The sequence below is a fragment of the Mastigoproctus giganteus genome, chromosome 5, assembly GCF_048544385.1.
Source record: "Mastigoproctus giganteus isolate SK-2022 chromosome 5, ASM4854438v1, whole genome shotgun sequence".
Taxonomy (NCBI): Eukaryota; Metazoa; Arthropoda; class Arachnida; order Uropygi; family Thelyphonidae; genus Mastigoproctus; species Mastigoproctus giganteus.
Genome location: NC_143579.1, coordinates 233646701 through 233666360, shown reverse-complemented (window position 1 = coordinate 233666360; position 19660 = coordinate 233646701). Strand labels below are relative to the sequence as shown.

General features: G+C 37.1%; 1 protein-coding gene across 1 annotated transcript in view; it reads left to right on the top strand.

Moving 5' to 3' along the window:
• LOC150086286 (spermatogenesis associated 6-like protein) overlaps positions 1–19103 on the top strand; it is a 168659-nt gene extending 149556 nt beyond the window's left edge. Inside the window, exons 10-12 of the mRNA XM_090374849.1 lie at positions 12946–13002; positions 14749–14807; positions 19071–19103. Of these exons, the coding sequence (XP_090230975.1) occupies positions 12946–13002; positions 14749–14807; positions 19071–19103 (149 nt within the window). The remainder of the gene's footprint in view (positions 1–12945; positions 13003–14748; positions 14808–19070) is intronic.
• Positions 19104–19660: the final 557 nt, after the last annotated feature.

The following is a 19660-nucleotide window of genomic DNA, read 5'->3' as shown; positions in this document are numbered from 1 at the left end:
ACAGCTCCATAAAGCGCATACTCAACGTTATCCTGACTTCGCTAAAATTTATACAGATGGATCGAAGTCTGAGAGTGGATCAGGCGCAGCAGTAGTACTCCCTGATACTATCATTTCTCTATCTCTCCCAACAGAGTGCAGTAGTTACACGACTGAATTATATGCCATAAAGCTTGCTATAGAAAGTATTTTCCACATGTCAATTCAAAAGAGCTTAATTTACACAGACTCGCAGAGTTCCTTATTAGCCTTGCAAAACAACTCCCCGTCTACTCACCCTCTATTAAAGCTCATTAGAACAGAGTTGATACGTCTGAGAGAGCGCCAACAAAAGGTTATATTCTGCTGGATACCTGGTCATACTGGAATACCAGGAAATGAAATTGTGGATGATGCTGCCAAACATCCATCGAGAGCAGCCCCAACAAATTCCCTTGTACCGTTCACAGATTATAAAATGAAGATCCGAAGTATATGTAAAGGTCGATGGACTCTACAATGGCAAGCACAAATTCATAATAAACTTTTTCAAATTAAACCTGTACCAAAATTATGGGCTTCTAACCTCATTGCAAACAGACAAGAAGAAGTAATCCTAACCAGAGCCAGAATCGGTCATACTCATTTAACTCATTTGTTCCTCCTGTCAGGGAATGACCCTCCTCAGTGTAATCATTGTCATACACCACTTACAGTCAAACACATACTTCTAGAATGTACTCTGTATCATAATGCTCGACTAGTGTCATTCAGTTCTCTAGCAAGCTTAAAGGTACCTTTATCACTTAGCCATATCATAGGCGAAAAATCAAACATCGCAGAATTCTTCTCCTTCCTAAAACGAATAGGACTATATAGCCGTTTCTAATTGCTTCTACATGAACCAAACAGGCAGTATGAACCACTTTTCTAAGTGCAATATGGCCTAAGTAGCCATTGCACTTAAAACCCAATAAACAACAACAACAACAACAACAGCACCATGTAAATAAAAGCTTTGCCTGGTGAATGCAGTCAACAGTTAATATGTGAGTATATGTACTGTTGGCATTTGCTGTTACTTGTAAAGAGTATGGGAAGGGTGCCACAATGTTACGAACTTTCAGCAAGTCATGATCATTGTTTCAAGGTGGAGATGTATGTCCATATCCATGACAACATATATATAGTAGGCTGTTCCTGGCCTACCATAATGAGAGTGTGCCAAGAGTGGCAAACAACCATTTTGCATAAAACCTGTGGTGCAGGATGAATGGGGTGAGAAACAATGTGAGGCATTCCAGAACACTGCAGCAGGACTATTCAATGTACTCACCATCTGATAAAGTATCAGAGCAGAAGGCAAACTCAACATCCTCTCCTGAATGTACATGACAGGCAATATACATCTCACCTGGTACTGCGAAGACTACAATCACAGAATGAGGTGAAACGGCAGGTGTGGTGGTCGTGTGAATTACATTTACTTTTGTATCATGCCAGAAGAATGGTAAATGTATGGTGACAATAACAAGAGGCAGTGGACTCCACATGCATGGTGCAGACATGGTGGTAGAATTTGCCAACCACGTATGTACGTGTATATGTGAATTAGCTATTAGTGCTCCATAAAAAAAATAGTAAGGCATATACACACATGTTGATATTCCTGCTGTTCCCTGACAGTGATGGCATTTTTCAAGTGGGCAATGCACTGGGCCAGAGTTGTGCTGGGAATGGTTTGGTTTCAGGAGAACTGTGCATGTCAGGAGAACTGTGCCCACTTTACTGGGCCCAGTTCTCCTGACATGAAACCCATCAAACGTGTGGGATAGAGTCAATAGACTAACTTGTGTGTGGATCTTCTGCCACTTTCCAGTGTGGGAAAATTATGGGATGCTATACAGATAGCATGACAATCTCTATCTCCAGATGTGTTCAACACCTTGTAACGTCCATGCCACAGTGTAAGATGTTTTGTGAATCTCTGGAGGCTGAGCTTGATATTAAGTAAGTGGGTCCATTTTTGTTGTCCTTCAATATGTATATATAATGATTAAAAAAAAAACAAAAAAAAAACACTTTTTTTTTCTTAATGTGAGATTGTTGGGATGTCTTAATATAGGACCATGACCTCTCAACCCAGAGTCAAAAGTTTATGTGGGCAATAGTGAAATGGTATTGAAATGTTATGCCTTTCCTTTCATTCACTGACCTTGTGGTTCTTAACAAAGAACCCCTCTTCTCCTCGTGGATTATGAAGAAACCCCTCCTCTCCCTATGAATTATGAAGAAATCTCTCTCATAAATTATTCTAGGTTTTTTAGTCCACACAATATGCAAATTGATCTGTGAATCCACACACTTTTACAAGTATAAAACACAACTCTATTAACTGGCTTGCTGTAACTAAAGTAGTTATTTTATCGAAAAATTTCCAAATGAACACCCATCAGTTGCCCCTGATTGCATTACAAATATGACACTTTGAAAATAAGTACATTGTCCTTTAGTCATAATTTTACCACTGTCTCTTAAAAATAACCATTACTCATTATATCAGTGATGAGTTAAATCTACCTCCTATTTTTTTTAAATTCTCAATAACTTTATAAAAAGATAGATTCAAAAAACAAAAGAAATATTAGTGAGAAAAAAATAATATTAGTATATACCTTCATATTTTTTGTATTAATATGCTTGTATAGGTAAACTGCAGCCATTATCAACCCACTGCAGGATGGAAGCCTCCTCAACAATTCATGCTGAGGGAAATGAACCATAATCTGCCACGCTGGTCCAGTGCAGGTTGGCAGATCGACCGTATTTAGCAGTCAGGGGCTTGAACCCCGGTCTATTCAAAAAGCATGTGCTACTGCACTTCCACTCCTGACCACTCGGCTACGGAGGCTTTTTTTATGCTTGTATAAATTACAATACACTTAATATTAAACACAATTTATTTGTCTGTAATTTTAAAACCATACACTTAATACTAAACATAATTTATTTCTCCATAATTAATAAAAACACTAATTAATAATAAACACTATTTCAATTAGTCTTTTTATTGTAGCAAACCATTGAAGCAATGCTTCATCGAAGTTTGTAACTTCCTACATTTTTTATTTTTTGCTTATGTTCTTTTAAAGTGCTGATATGTAAACGTGTATTTTTCCACAATGTTGATACTGTTGAAGAGGACAAAGAAAATTTTTTACACACTTCATTTTTTGCACCATGTTCTAACTCATGAATAATTTTGACTTTTTCGCGAATCAAGAGACACCTTCTTTTGTTAGTAGACATGTTTCCGAAGAAGGGTTTGTTCCTAACTGATTTTACTTTAAAATGACAGTAAAGTAATCTGCATACAAACAATTATCGTTTCCAAAATTCTTAGAAGTCTCGAAATAAATTTATGGTTCAGTGAAATGGGAAGGATTTTTTTTTTTTTTTTTGGGCTGATGCTTTTTTTATTTATTTTTTATTATTTTTATTTTGGCTAATGCTGATGGTTGCTTCCTTGCATCATGTGCTTCTACTAATGCAAATACAGGTCTATAGTTACTTGTGTCACCTTTTGAACCCCTTCTCTCTATCAGAAGACAACTCAACTTATATTACACTATGCATATAAAATTAGATCTGTGCCTGAACACCCAAACTGGCAGATACTTTTCACTCACCAGCACAACATGTTATACCGAAACCACCCTTCTGTAACCGACCATTAGGTATGCGAATAAAATACCTTTCAGAAGAATGTAATCTGTCTTTAAATAATTTTGCAAATATCATTCCAATTTCCTGTGCTCCTTGGGACATTACTTCACCTTCATGTGATTTATCCCTCCATCAATGGAATAAATCTACATTACATAAAGAATATTTCTTACAACTGTATCATGCAGTAGTGGATCAGTTCCCCAACTTCATTGTTGTGCATACAGATGGATCAAAGAATGAGGCCCACGTTGGAATTGCACAGTTTTTCCAAACATTACTTTGGCCTATGAATTGCCATATGAGTTCAGTATATTTTCTGCCGAACTAATGGCAATTCAGATTGTACTAAAGTATATTGAGTCCTCCGATATTGAAAATAGTGTTATTTTACAGATTCTTTAAGTGCACTTCAAGCCCTGAAAAACATCATGAATATCATCCACCCAGTCTTAAAGGAAATAACCTCCTCTTTGCATACTTTGTCCAAACTTGGAAAAAGCATACACCTCTGCTGGGTCCCTGGACATATGGGAATCCCAAAAAATGAATTAGCTGACAATGCTGCAAAATCGGCCGTCTTACCACCCGATGACAATTGGAAAGTCCCATATCAAGACTATATATCAGTAATCCAGACAAAATGCATGTACCAGTGGCAATTATCATGAAAAAATCAATATAACAATAAGCTCCGAAGTATCAAGCCAAATCTTGAGCGATGGCTTTCAAGCTTAAGCTGAATTCGACAACAGGAGGTAATACTGGCACGCCTACGAATAGGTCACACAAATATCAATCATAGTTATCTATTAAGAGGGGAGATCCCCCCCCAGTGTCATTGCTGCAACACAGTGCTGCTTTTAGTAAAACATATCCTTGTTTAATGCCCAAAATATGCAAGAGAATGCCAGAATCTCTTCACTCCCGCCACAACAGAAACCACACTTTCACTTAACTTCACTTTTAGGCAATAAAACAAATATCCCAAGCGTTTTTACCTTTCTCAAAATGATTAATGTATTCCACCTCCTTTAACTAGTTAAAAACTAACTCACTGGTACTATTTTTTGCAATTATCTCTATCTGACAGGAAATAGCATAAATTCTTACGATATGTATGGTGCACTATGGCCACAGTTGCCGATGCGCCTGATCTCTAAACTCAACCCTAAGTGTAACACCGCCCAGTTGGTACATTTCTCTGGGGTTACTGCTACCCATATGCAGTAGTACTTTGCATTTGTCAATGTTAAACTTCAACTGTATCATGCAGTTGATAATCAGTTGCCAATTCTTAGCCCATTTCCCCAAATTTTCCAAATCCTGTTATAGCAGCATACTGTCATTACTGTTATTAACAACCCTGTCAACCTTTGTATCATCTGCAAACTTTGACATTAAGCTTGATATACCTTCATCAATATCATTGATAAATGTACAAAACAACAATGGGTCCAACACCGAACCCTGAGGGACACCACTAATAACATTAGTCCATATAGAGCAATATCCATTGATTACCACTCTCTGTCTTCTGCCACTCAACCATCCTTTTATCCATCGTAGCAACTTGCCCTTAATGCCATACTGCTCCAATTTGTACAGTAGTCTTCCATGTGCAATAGTATCAAAATCTTTCCTGAAATCCAAGTATATGATATCAAAATTATTCTTTGCATCCAGTTCTTTTGTGACCACATCATAGTATCCAATCAAATTGGTCAGACAAGGCTTCCCCTTGACAAACCCATGCTGTGTCTGAATTATTACTGCTGTCTTGTCAAGATGATCCTGCAATGCTTCTTTAATCAGTGACTCCATTTTCTCTGGAACAGAAGTCAAACTAACAGGTCTGTGATTACCCCCACCTCCCGTCTGTTCCTCTTTAATTACAGGGTGACTCGTGTCACCCTTTGATCCCCCTTCGTGAACTGGAGATACATTTGCACATCTCCAGTCAGTGGGGACTTCCCCTGAGTCCTAGGATGCTCTCATATGGCTAAGGGTTTGCTTACTTCCTTTGCCACCTCCTCTAATATAACTGGATAGATCCCATCTACACCAGGTGCCTTTCTTATGTTTAACTTCAAAAATTTCTCCTCCACTTTGCTCTCAGTTATTACAAAATCATTTAACTCACTGTTAGAGTTTGATAGACATCTCACACTCTCCTCTTTGAATAACTCCTCATGTTTGGATGTTGATGCAAAATGCTCATTTAGTTCGACAGCTATCCGAGAATGAGTCTACAGTCAAACCATTAATACCAAGTGGACCAATCTGATTCATCCGCTTCCTTTTAGATATAAATAAAGAAGTCTCTGCTGTTTTTCTTTGCATCCTTTGCCAAAGATATTTCATAATCTGCCTTCACTTGCCTAACCTCCTTTGTGACTTGATTACAGACTAGCTCGTATCTACCATAGGCTTCTCTGTCACCTGAAAATTTACATGCATCCCATGCATTTTTCTTCTCTGCCATGAGTCTCATTAATTCATCTGATATCGAAACATAGTACAGTATTTCTTAGTTGGAACAAAAAGCCTAGCTTCCAAAATTACTTCCTTGAATGCTTCCCATGTAGAATTTGCTGTTGGTAACATCATCAGTTGGTCCCACTGTATAGAGTACAAAAAATCTCTGAGATCACTGTAATCACTTTTACGAAAGGGAAAACCCTTCCCTTTACTCCTGATGGTAGTTACATCTTCTTAAAGCATGAATAATCACTGCTGGTAATCAGATCAAGAGTGTTTGTTACCTTCTCATTGCCTCTCTAACATGCTGTAGAAAACAATCATCCAATAAATCCACAAAAGCCTTGCTAGTGTGCATGCAAGTGACCAACCCACTAGTTTCAGTCTATATCTGGGAAGTTAAAATCCCTCATTATAAGACACTCTGATTTACTGGCCCACTCTATTTCTCTGTATAATTGTTTAATGTACTCATCAGAGCCATTAGGCTTATAACAAACTCCTACTCTCATTTTTGCTTTCCCAGTGCTTATGTCTCACCAAACTGACTCAACATTGTGCTGTTTATCTATGTCAACTGGATGCACTTCCTTAGATTTTGTGTTTCTTAACTAACAGCATAACCTCCCTTCCTATCCTGTCTATCCTTTCTGGACACATTCCAATTCAGCACTGCTTATATCTGAGTGACACCATGTCGCTGATATCCCAACAATATCCACCTTAGATGTCTTAACCAGCACTTCAAATTCATTAAATTTATTTACTATGCTCCGAGTATTGGTGTATATGCAAGTACACATGCACCTGTTCTCTTAGTTACTCTAACACAGCCCACGTATTTATTTGTTTCTTGACTCCCAGCAGTTCCTGAAATCTCCAGCAACTTGGTTTCCAGGCTGCTTCTCATTCCAATAGAAACAGTGCAAGAATCATTTCCACTCTGCAGCTACTGTTAATCTATTAGTCTGTGAATCCCCCCAAGCTAGCAGTTTTCCAACCCGCCTAACATTGCTTCGATAGCATCAGCAAATATTCTTGCACATTTTCTATTTAAGTATATCTCATCCTTGCAGACGCAATCTTTCCTGTTAACACGCACAGACCACACTGAGAAAAATTCTACCCCATGACCCTGCACATTCTCTCCCCGGGACGAATTGATTGACAAGGCTCTCACCATATACTTCCTCCTATCTTGTTTGGGCAGGATTGCAGAAACTTTCAAATTTAACCCTAAATCATGACTTTTTTTCAACATTGACCTGTACTTGCTAAATAAATCCGCAGATCTGTGCTTAATGTCATTAGTACTAACATGTACAACGATATTAACTTTTGTGCCTTTAAAAGATGATATCTGCTCAACATCATCAACTTTTGCCCCGGCAGACATACCCTGGTTCTGTTCCACCTTTCCTTTTTGCACAATACATTTCTTGTTTCCCTGACAGTTGAGTACCAACAATAACTAGCCCCCGTGGGACCAGCACATTCTGCCTTGAAGGTTGCTGCTGTGTTTCCTGGTGCATAAGAGAGCACTCTGGCATTGAGTTGGGCAGCTGGAAGCTTGATGAGCCCACCATTTTAATTACTACGGGGGCATCTACCTGACTCTTCAAGCTCTCATAGATGCCCATCAGAACACTGATTTGGCGCCTAATTTCACATTCTCTTCACCTAGCACACACAAAGACATCCTCCATGTCCTGTTCGAGAGAGGTCCGCAAACATGTTGCATTTTGCAGATTTTTTTTGACTGTGGTGTGTTGGTGAATCGCCTCCTTTGGTTCTCCCCTGAACTGCAGCACTTTTGCTACTTTGCACACATTGCTTTGCTGATCTAGTCTGCATCATGATTTCCCTTTAAATACAATTTAATTAACAATAAAAATTAAAGGATTTATAAATTTAATTGATCAGTTGCCAATACTATACTAAGCTAACAAATTCTTACTACAGTGCTACGTATTACACTATCTAGTTTTATATTATACCTTACACTATCAAGTTTGAGATATACGTAATGCTATTCCATATCAATACTACACAATGGCATTAGTTTCAAATGGTACAAGTTTTATCGATACTAAATAATAACCCACAAAATCTGTAAGTTCAAAATAAATTAAGTATTGTTACTAGGAATATAAAGCTATTTCTAGAAAATAAATTAATATGCCAGTTAAGTCAATAAAATGGTAAAAATTAAAAAAACTTCTCTATTAGCTGGACCCATAAAAACTTCGCCTGCGCTGAGGTAATCGACATATTTCATCTCTGACAGTATCTCTGTTTCCTTATTGCGAAATGGAATGTGCAGCATTACCATCTTGCACTCGTACTTGTTGAGATCCTGAGCCAAGTCATAGTTTCGATAGTGTATTATGCTTGGATATGGTCATTTCTTGCAGATCTCATAGCATTCCATGAGTAATTTGCGACAAAGCATGACAGAATAACATGATCCAACGTGATAGTATGATTGCAATAATACAAATACTGTTATTTATTTTTTTTTTTTATGTAAACCCCAAACACGAGGGGTATTAGAACCTACGGTACTTAGCACAGTGCCTGGGTTGGAGGTTGAGAAGACGAAAGAAGATATTTGTTGACATTAAACTTGAACTTCTGTAGACTGTAATTTTCAGGAAAGACATATGAAGGAAGGTTGTTCCAGAAAACGCCAGTTGAAAGAATAAACGAGGATAATGAAAAGTTGGTTCTGTGAGTTTGAAGTTGGACAGTAAATGGGTGTTGGCGGCACGTGTTTGGACTGTTTGGAAAGAGAGAGCGGGAATTATAGAAGCCAATTCAGAAGAACAGTGCCTATGGAAGTATCTGTAGAAAAGGCATGCAGCAGAAACAGCACGTCAATGAGACAGTAAGTGGAGAGACTCTGTTAAAGATGAGTCATTAATTAACCTAACTGCCTCTTCTGAATGGAATCTAGAAGCCTGAGAGAGGTTTTGGGGGCACCGCCCCAGATGTGGGAACAATATTACATGGTATGGCGGATTTGCGATTTGTACAGAGTGAACAGCTGTTTGGAAGAAAAGTAACACTGAGAGCGAAAGAAAAAACCAAGTTTTTTAGATGCAGAGGAAGCAATATTAGTAACGTGCTTGTGCCAAGAGAGATTAGAAGTCAGGGTAATCCCCAAAAGAGATATATCATTTTGCCTAGAAATCGGAGTGTCACTAAAGATAAGCATAGGAGAAGAAGAATCCTTTTTGTGAGATATAAGACAAGACTGAGTTTTAGAAAGATTGAAATCAACTAAGTTGTCTTTGCCCCACTGGAGAATTACCTGAAGATCGGCATTTAAGGAATTGGTAGCAGATTTTCGAGAAGTTGAAGCTGTTTGAGCAGGACAAGGTTTATCAAAATGGAAAGTGGAATGCAATGTGCTATCATCGGCAAAACTATGGATGGGATTTCCAGTCAATGGAAGAAGGTCATTAATATACAAGAGGAAAAGAGTGGGGGAAAGAACTGAACCTTGGGAGACACTGGCATTAGTGGAGAAGTTAGAAGACAGAGAGCCATCTACCATCACCGTCAGTGAGTGATCAGAGAGAAAACTGGATAACCAATTACTAAAAACAGTTGGCAAACCATAAGATGGAAGCTTGTTTAGAAGACCTTTATGCCAAACATGATCGAAAGCCTTTGATATGTCAAGAGCAACTACTTGTGTTTCACCGAACCTTTCCATTGAATTAGTCCATAAATGGATAACATAAGCCAGAATATCACCAGTGGATCAACACTGAAGGAATCCATACTGGCGATCGTTGATCAGACGGAAGGTTTCTAGGTAGTTTAAGAGTTGGCGGTTAATTGATTTCTCCATTAATTTAGAAAGAGTAGAAGTAATTGCAATGGAACGATAATTGGATGGGAGTGATTTGTCACCCTTTTTAGGAACTGGCTGTATATGAGCAAATTTCCAAACAGAAGGAAAAACACCTTTGGAATAAGAAAGTGAAAAAAGGCGGCAAAGAATAGGAGTAAGTTCAAGAGCACAGGTTTTGAGAACAAGTGGAGAAATACCATCGGGACCTGGAGCTTTCTTAGCATCAAGATTCGTCAAAATCCTTCTGACATCCTTTTGACGGAAGACCACAGGAGGCGTTGAATAGAGCTTGTTGGGAATGGTGGGAGGTGTTTTGCCAAGATCATTAATACATGAGTTGGAAGAAAAATGGGATGCTCGCAAGTCAGCTTTATCCTTGGCTGAAGTGACAACAGAACCATCCGGTTTGGACAGAGGTAGGAAGCAAAGATGGACAAAAGTTGCTGCCAATAGCTTTGGCAAGAGACGAGAATGCTCGGCTACCATTAGGGCAAGAAGCAAGTTTTCTACTCTTAGCCTGTTCAAACTCTAGTTTGGACTGATTAATAACTGCTTTACAATTGTTGCGAGCTTTGGTGTAGGCAGAAAATGAAACTGAAGAATTAGAAACAAGCCAATTACTGTATGCAACGTTCTTCTCTTGAACAGCCTTAGCACATTTATTAGAAAACCAAGGGTTAGATAAAGGACGAGATTTTAAAGTGGAGTGTGGGATAAAGGATTCCATTCCTGCAAGAATAATTTCACTGACACAATCTGAGTAAATGTTGACATCAGAAGTTTTGAACCAGTAATCCGACCAAGGAAAAGAAGAAATTTCACAGATCATCCCATTTTGCATTTTTGTAATGCCAAATAACACGAGGTTGGGAATAGCCATAAGATAAAGGTTCCATTGGAGAAGAGACAATCACCAAGTTGTGATCTGAAGTGCCTAAAGGACCTCTCACTTTGACCGTGTACTTAGAAGGGTTGTTTGTGAGAAAAAGATCAAGTGTATTGGCTGTATGATAAGGATTGTCTGGTATTCTTGTAGGTAAATGAACAATCTGTGCAAGGTCATTAGTAATTGCAAAAGCCTCAGCATCTTGACCAGCTGGGTCGGTATGACTAGAAAATGGAAGTCAGCTGGAGTTGTGGACATTAAAATCACCAAGCAAAATTACCTCACTGTTAGGAAAGTTGGACTGAAGAAAGTCAAGTTGCAAAGAGAGGAAGTCAAAGAGCTCCAAGTGATTAGTGTAGTTGGGAGAACGGTAGAGACCACAGATGAATTTGACACAATGAGGTAGAGAGATTTTAAGCCAGAGAAGATCAAAGAGAGGAGATTCCAAACTGCCAAATCTCTGACAGGGAATATCAGAACAGACATATCACAAGTACCACCTTTAAGGCGAAATGAATCATACAGCGAATAATTTGGGCATCTGAGATGAGCAGTAGTTGAATCAACCAATAACTGAGATTCTGTCAGAAAAAGTACATGGGGTTTGGCAGACTGCAAGTGGAAATGGACATCATTGAGTTTAGAATTGAGACCATGTATATTTGTGAAATGAATTAGGAAGTGCTTGGGAGGTTTAGATCTTTTCACAGATAAGCTTGCTTATCTGTGAAAAGATCACAGATAAGTTTGACAATTCATGGTGTATTCAATAGTAAGGAAAAGTGGGTGAGACATGCTGTATGAAGTAATGAAATTTTTGAATATGGCATACACATGGTAAGAATATACCCAGATCCTTGACATAACGTGGCCTCGACAATGCTCCCCGCATACACACTACTCGGACTCCCTCCAGTCACTATCTGGCAGAGTAGAGGTAGCAAGATTATACACTAACTGATCCGGAAGCCTCCTAGAGAGTTACCAATAGGTTTGGTCTGGTGTACTGACTAGCGGCCGGCCTGGGAACACCGTTTTAGAGCTGTACCCTCGAAATGTAATGAATATTGGATCTCGCCACGATGTTAATCATAACCTCAAAAGTCATCAATCATACTGCATGATGGAAGAGATAGGGAAGGGTTGACTGGAACTTAGCTCTAGAGCTTGTATTGTTGCAATCATACTATTCAACAAATGGCTACAATTAAATGTGTAATTAGGCTATTGGACTAACCTTTTCCAAAGATTGACTCAGTAGAGTAAGCAGCGGGCATGTGTATCTTATTTATCACTAACATTGATTTGGTAGAGTAAGTAGCAGGCATGAACATAAATTACATCGTTCATGATTTCAGTTCTAGCTGTTCGAAATTTAGTAGGTGTCGTCAAAGATGTTTACGCATTAAACATCTTTGATGCGTACAGGGTACACACACAGTTTTTTTTTTTTTTTTTGACTACCCAAGCAATGAAGAATGTTGGCATGTGTGCATAGTTACCAAAATTTGTATGGTATATCCATGTAGTATGTTCGTTTTAACAGTGAGCGATTGTATGGGAATACGCATAAATTAAAATCATTATGGCTTTTTGCTCATTGCTGCTGTGATCTCTTTATTTCCATGCTCATTATAACCAAGTTTGATTGTATATTGTTAATGCAAGTTAAATTTATTGAATTTCCTGTGTTATTAATATAAATTGCTTCACAGAGATGTTTTTACTCATAATTCAATTTGGGAAAACTTGAGGATTGCACTGCATTATGGAAGATTGCTGTCTTAAGAAAAAAAACTTCTCTGTTCATATGAAAACCTTGGTATGCTTAGAATTTCTTATTTAATTAGTATTTTCTTTTATGGATGTAAATATTTTGCAGATTTGCTGTATTAACCAAATCATTACACACTTTTTACCATTAATTACTCTAAAGAGGCAATCCTTAATTGTGGACATGTTGCATGTTAAGAAAAGTATTTTTTAAAGAAATCAAAAATTATAATTTTAGATGACTTTATAGCCAGAAGAAGACTGTCGAGTTCTCAACGACCACATTCATGTTATGGTAGGGATGACTTCTTTTATTTGTAGCTTATTATTTTTATTTTTAGCTTTTAGTGATATTTCTCCGAAATATTGGTAGTATTGATATGATTGTCTTTTGTTTGTTTTTGATCAAGTGAAATAGTAATAATCGTTAGTGCTAATGGAAAGCAACAGATTTCTAGACACTACAAATACTGAAACCTTGAGTCATTAATGTGGTTTTAATAACAATATAGCTTTAGACAGTCCATGCACTCTTGTGTATTGTTATGTGAGACTTGTGAATGTGGTGTGTCACTTGTGAAGAGAGAGAGAGATTTTAAAAAAGTACATGGGAGAAGAGTAAATATTATACAATTGTAACTAAACTGGATGTCTAAGTTTAGAGAACATGAAGCTATAGAGTTTTAGTAAGTTTTCTGTAAAGTTATAGTAATTAATTAACAAGAAAATAATTATATTTTCTTTTCACTTTAGTTAATTACAGAAAAATCAAAAAAAAAAAAAAAAAAACCCTTGAATTAATTTAAGAAAAAATCGAAAACAAGCCTGAAATGTAACACATTGCATACATTACCTAACTTGTTTTAAGAATCTTTTGGATGCTTCTGACAATGTCTGTACCTGTTGCCTGATGGATATCACTTAATTTCAGTAGCTCTGCCCCTTTGCTATTTTTTTTTTACTAAACAGACGGTAGTAGATTCATGGTGCTCAAGAGGGTGGTAGATTCATGGTGCTGGTGACACCAGTTAAATACATTAATCAGGATGTGCATGTCTTGTTGTACTTAGGGGGGGGGGATCTCTCTCTCATTAGAAAATCAGGACAGTTTTAGTGAGAATAGTGGACTAGAAAAAGTATATAAAGAAAAGGGCTGAGGAACTGCCCATTGATAGCAAACTGGCTTATACCAGATATGTTATCACCAGTATGAACCTTTGAACTCTCTTCTGACTCCTAATAAAAACATTAATTCTTTATTATTATTCAGTTGTAAATTTCTCCAGGTCCCAGGGTTAGCCTTTATTCTATAAGTGAATAAAGGATTATTATTATATATTTGTAGCTTTTTTTTCCGCACAAAAAAAGTCCAGACTGCAAAAATTTTCAGTAGTACTATTTAATTGAACCAAGTGGGAGATAAAACACTTTTAGAACATATAAAAAAGAAAATTATTTTCAAATTTGGTTTACTGCATTTCATAATATAGTAAATCACATTGCATTTCACAATGGCATGCATAATTTTTCCATCGCATTAAGTGACACACATTAATTATATATTATTATCAGTTTGGAAGAAAGAATGAGACTTGCAGAGTTATTATTCTGCAAGTCTTAACAATAATTTGATTCTGTATTTGATTAAATATGTCCATATTTATGGTTCATCTTTAAGAATTTCTATATTCAAAGACTCAAAATCTTCAGCTCGAATTTCTAAGTATTGAATATTTTCTGATGTTTAGAATGTAAAGTTTTATTAAAATTTTTATTATTATTTCATAAAAATTAATTTATTCATTATTTTATATTAAAATTATTTTTATTAATTTTAAAAAATTAAAATAAATAGTTTTGTACTGGGTTTCAAGCCAAGGTTTAGTGTTTAGGGGTTTTTGTTAACAGCTTGAGTTTCTCTTTCTCCGTATTTAATCTTTTTAAATTATAATTTAAACATAATTATTTAAATTAAAATTTATAACATAATTTCCAGGTTTTTAAACTAAAAAAGAAATTCTTATGTAATTTTGATTCACAGCACCCTTCAAGGACCATGATGCAGAAAAAGGATGGAATGAACAGTATACATACACCAAGGTATTTTTATATATTTGCTAAATTATGCATTATATTATATATATATATATATATATCAAAAAACTTTTGTACTGGGTTTCAAGCAAAGGTTTAGTGTTTAGGAGTTTTTCTTAACAGCTTGAGTTTTTCTTTCTCCGTATACAAAACAGCCTAGAATACATAAAATTTACAGATATAAAATATAGTGATGCTTTATTGTCCTCTAATCTCTTTCTCTATCTTAAAACAACCTTTTATATAGATTTATTATCAGTGTTTTTTGCTTTCTTAAACAGAACTTTAAAATATTAGCATAAGATTATCAGCATTGACAAATGCAAAGTACGGTATATTGGTAGCAGTAACTCAAGAGAAACATACCAACTGTGTGGTGCTACACTGAGGGAAGTGGAAAGTGAAAAAGACCTGGGGATAATTGTGCAATTAGATATGAAGTTCGCTGAGCAGTGCAGACGGGCTGCCAGAGCAGGTCGTGGAATCTTGTCAATGATATATAGGAATTTTGTTAGCAGGGACAAGGAGATGATTATCCCATTGTACAAAAAAAGCCTCCCTGGGGCCAAGTGTGGGCAACATTGGGCCTCAGTAGGGGTCCAGTGGCTAAACGGCCAGATGAACAACAGAACACAACATTACACATGTACAATATCCATACAATTTTAAATCTCTGGCCTTCCCAGCGAACTGGTACACCCACAATGAAAGCAATGCAGATATGGGGGAAACCCCTGGTACCATTAGACACTAAATATACTTTACACTTTATACTTTGTACAAGGCAATGGTCAGGCCACACCTTGAGTATTGTGTACAGGTCTGGAGGCCTCATTTTAGGGAGGATTTAGAGTTCTAGAATGATTACAAAGGGCAACAAGATTGATGAGGGGAACAAAGGGGTGTACTTACCAAGAAAAGCTTAAGTTCTGCAAATTGCATCCTGGAGACTAGGCACCTGCAAGGTGATCTGATTGAGGTGTATAAGGCCTTTAATGGGTTGAGCAAGCTCAATGCTGATGGGATTCTTCCTCTTGCTCTGATTATTAGTATTAGCATTAGTAGAAGCATACGATGCAAGAAAGCAAGCTTATGCAGCATCAGCCAAAAAAAAAACAAAAAAACCCTCCCATTTCACCCCTCCATTCATTCCAAATGCCTGTCTAGCCTCAGCCTTAAATTTATTTAGGCTATCAACTTCAACAACAAAAGATGGAAGTCTGTTCCACCAATCAACTACCCGTTGGCTAAAGGCAAATTTCCGCACATTTATTCTACAACTGTCTTTCCTCAATTTGAATCTGTGCCCCCCTCAAGTTCTTAATCTGAGCAAGAGGAAGAATCCCATCCCATCAGAATCCCATTCAAAGCCTAATACACCTCAATCAGATCACCTCACAGGTGCCTACTCTCCAGGCACTGCAATTTGCAGATAAGCTTTTCTTGGTAAGAGCATCCCTTTGTTCCCCTCACCAATCTTGTTGCCTTTGTAATCATTCTAGCAAATCGTTCTACATCCTTCCTAAAACGAGGTCTCCAGACCTGTACACAGTACTCTAGGTGTGGCCTGACCATTGCCTTGTATAATGGGATAATCACCTCCCTGTCCCTGCTAGTCTTCTTTCCCAAGCTGGTGGTTCCTTCTGTTTTCGGCTCTTCTGCTGCTGGTCCCTCATTTCTCTTCCATTACTCCTTGTGGCTGCTACTGCTGCACAATACATGGCTGTGTGGATGGCCTCCAGCGTTTCATCATTGCTTTCGAGGTAATGCAGTATTATGTGCTGATTCAGGTGGTCTGTGTCTCTCCACAAGGTTCTGTTCGTCCTCTGCTTTGGTATCACGTGAGTCTTTGTGTGGTCCATTCCTTCGAATTCTGTTAGGGCCTTCTTCCATTCATCCTCTATTCTGGATATCATGACTTCCTCTGTTTCCACTTCAGCTGCTGTGGATTGTATTTCTTCTTGCTCTTCTTCCTCTGGTTCCGTATTTCTTATCTTTGTAGCTGATTGCTCACGTCTTGCTTGATTTTTTCCAAGATTGCAGGAGGTATCATGTTCTTCGTGACGATGGTCCTTCTCTGGTCCACTATTCACTGTTCTGTGACCTGAATATCCAGCCACTTGGTATAGTCTGGCACTGTAAGTTGTCATATTGGTCTCCAGCTTCATTATTTCATAGTATGCTTGCATGATGTACGTATTCATTTCAATGCTCCACTTCATGCATTGGCGTTTTCTTCCATCCTGGGTGGTCACTAGCGCAGTTGCACAGGAAGCACTTCCAGTTGGTGGGGCTCGATGGTCTTGCCCTTCTCTTGAGAGAGAGAGAGAGAGAGATTGAATACAGATGCTAGCTGGAGAGATCACAAAGGGATTTGATGAGGGAAACAGTGTTGCCATAGACTTTCTGCATGTCTCTGAAGACATCAGTGTCAAGTGAAGTCATTCTGTTTACTGGATTGAATTTTCCACTGTCACTATTGTAGAGATTGAAATGAAAAGTTGTACTCCTGGTAGCCATGAAGAATAATGGAAGTTAAAGAGGTGGATTCAGTCAGGAACATAATGCCCACAGTATCTTGTAGAGTAATCTGAGACCTGCTTGGGTTCTTGAGGCATCTAATGAAAAGGTGAAAGTAGATATAGAGAGGCTTGTTTGTTTGTTATTTGGTTTTTAGGAGCATTAGCAACTAAGGCCATATTGCTCCGGGATATGCGGTGGTCATTCCCTGACCTTTCCGCATTCTCCGTATTTGGTGGTGACGGGCTCGAACCCCGGTCTAATCAAGAAGCGTGTGGTACGCACTGCTGCTCCTTCCCACCTGGCTACGGAGGCGCCAGAGAGGCTTGTAGAATATCTTGTAGAGTAATCTGAGACCTGCTTGGGTTCTTCAGGCATCTAATGAAAAGGTGAAAGTAGATATAGAGAGGCTTGTAGAATTTAGACTGATAAAGAAGAGGATTTTAGATTGTTAGGTGTGTAATGAAGCTTTGTATACCTGCTTCAATTTTGTTTTAGTAAACCTTGCTTAGGTTCCAGATGGATGGTGCATCAACAAGTTGGGTTAGAACAGTAGATTTACTGAAAAGGACAGGTCTAAAATCTTTAAAATGACGTGTATTTCTTTTAGTGAATCCAATCACTTTATAGGCCTGACTAGCAATGTGATAGGTATGCTTGTCGAATTTGCAGGAGCTTGAGAAGATTATGCCAAGATCCAAAGTTCAAGTAATTGTTGAACTTGTTTGAATTGGTTTGAAGCCAATAGAGTCAATATAGGTAGCTTTTGATTTGGAACTGGATTTAGGGGAAGAGAAGGTGATAGCATAGTGCTTAGTTTAGTTTATAGGTGCCCATTTACAGCAGTCCAGTGATTGAGGTCACTGAGGGTGTGTTGTAGCTTAGGATGATCTTCCTGATTGCATATGACAGAGTATAGTTTGACATAGCCCACATGACAATTACAGGCTATTTGTTGGTTATAACAGGAAGATGATTTATTAATATATTGAAGAGGTGAAGTCTGAGAGGGGATCCTTGGAGGAGGCATGCTGCAGGGAGAAAAAGCATTAGAAGGCGTTATCAAAAATAAGATTATTTCTCTGAATAGCTGTTAATCCATTTAATTAGTGTGTCATCAATGCCATAATTTTGAAACTTGTTTGGCAATGCTTTGTAATATTTTGCCAAAAATATTTTGCTTGTTTAGGATGCTTTGTAATATTTTGCCAAATTCAGCAGTAAGTCAATATAAACAACGTCCACTTTGACAGACAGTGGACTTGGTGACAAACTTCTAGAACTGTAAAAGATTAGTTAATATTTATTTTATTTTAGAATAAAATAAAATCAGTACTGTTCTTTGTCCATCTGAGGTCTAAGATAATTGGTTATAAGATCTTTTTGTCCTTTTTTGAAGGTTGGCTGAACCTGCTTTCAGTTCAGCCAGTGTATACTAAAACCTGTTCAAAATAGTTTGGATAGGTTCTAGTATATAATGAAAGGTTGAATATAATTAGGAGAGCAGATTAAGTGGGATTACAACAAATTAAACATAATTTTTTTTATTTTTGCAGATATACAAAATAAAAAAAATCATAAAATAATTTTAAAATTTTAATTAGGATACCAAGAGATAACTAGGATAGGTTACATCATATCAAGTTTATATTTAGTGATATTTTGTGATATATTAAATATAAGATATATTTAATATATTATATATATTAAATATACAAGATTTTGCGATATATTAAATTATTGTTATAGGTCATTGATAATATTCAAGACAACCAGTCTTGAGTTCAAAAACTTAAGAACAGTGAGAAATGTAAAAAGTTTGAAAATTATAATCATATTTAACTTCCACTGAGACTTGTTTCATGGCTTCTGAATTCATAATTGATTTTGTTGTTAGTGATATTAAAAACTACTTATTTTCATTCTAATAAAAAAAAGGAAAATTAACAGAGATATAATAAATAAATAAATGCTTCCTATCCAATGGAAAGTTGCATTGCAGTATTTTTTTTTTTTTTCGTAGTCATTTGACTGATAACTATAGAGTTGGAAAGCAAGTTCTTGACAGGTGTTCAGTAATAGATAGTGTTATTTTACCATAAAACCTGTAATATGTGTCATGATATTATATACCACTTAGTAAGTGGAAATTTATATCAACCTTTGCTGTGTGGAAATGTCAAAGAAAATGATGGAGGGAGAATCCATACAAAGTCTTCACATCATTTTTAAATCGTTGTTTCTCTTGCCCACAAAGGGCTTAATGTGGTCTGTCAAAATAGTTCTAACTTTTTAATATGGTCATTGAAAGCCATGATAACTCTGGGTATAATAATTTT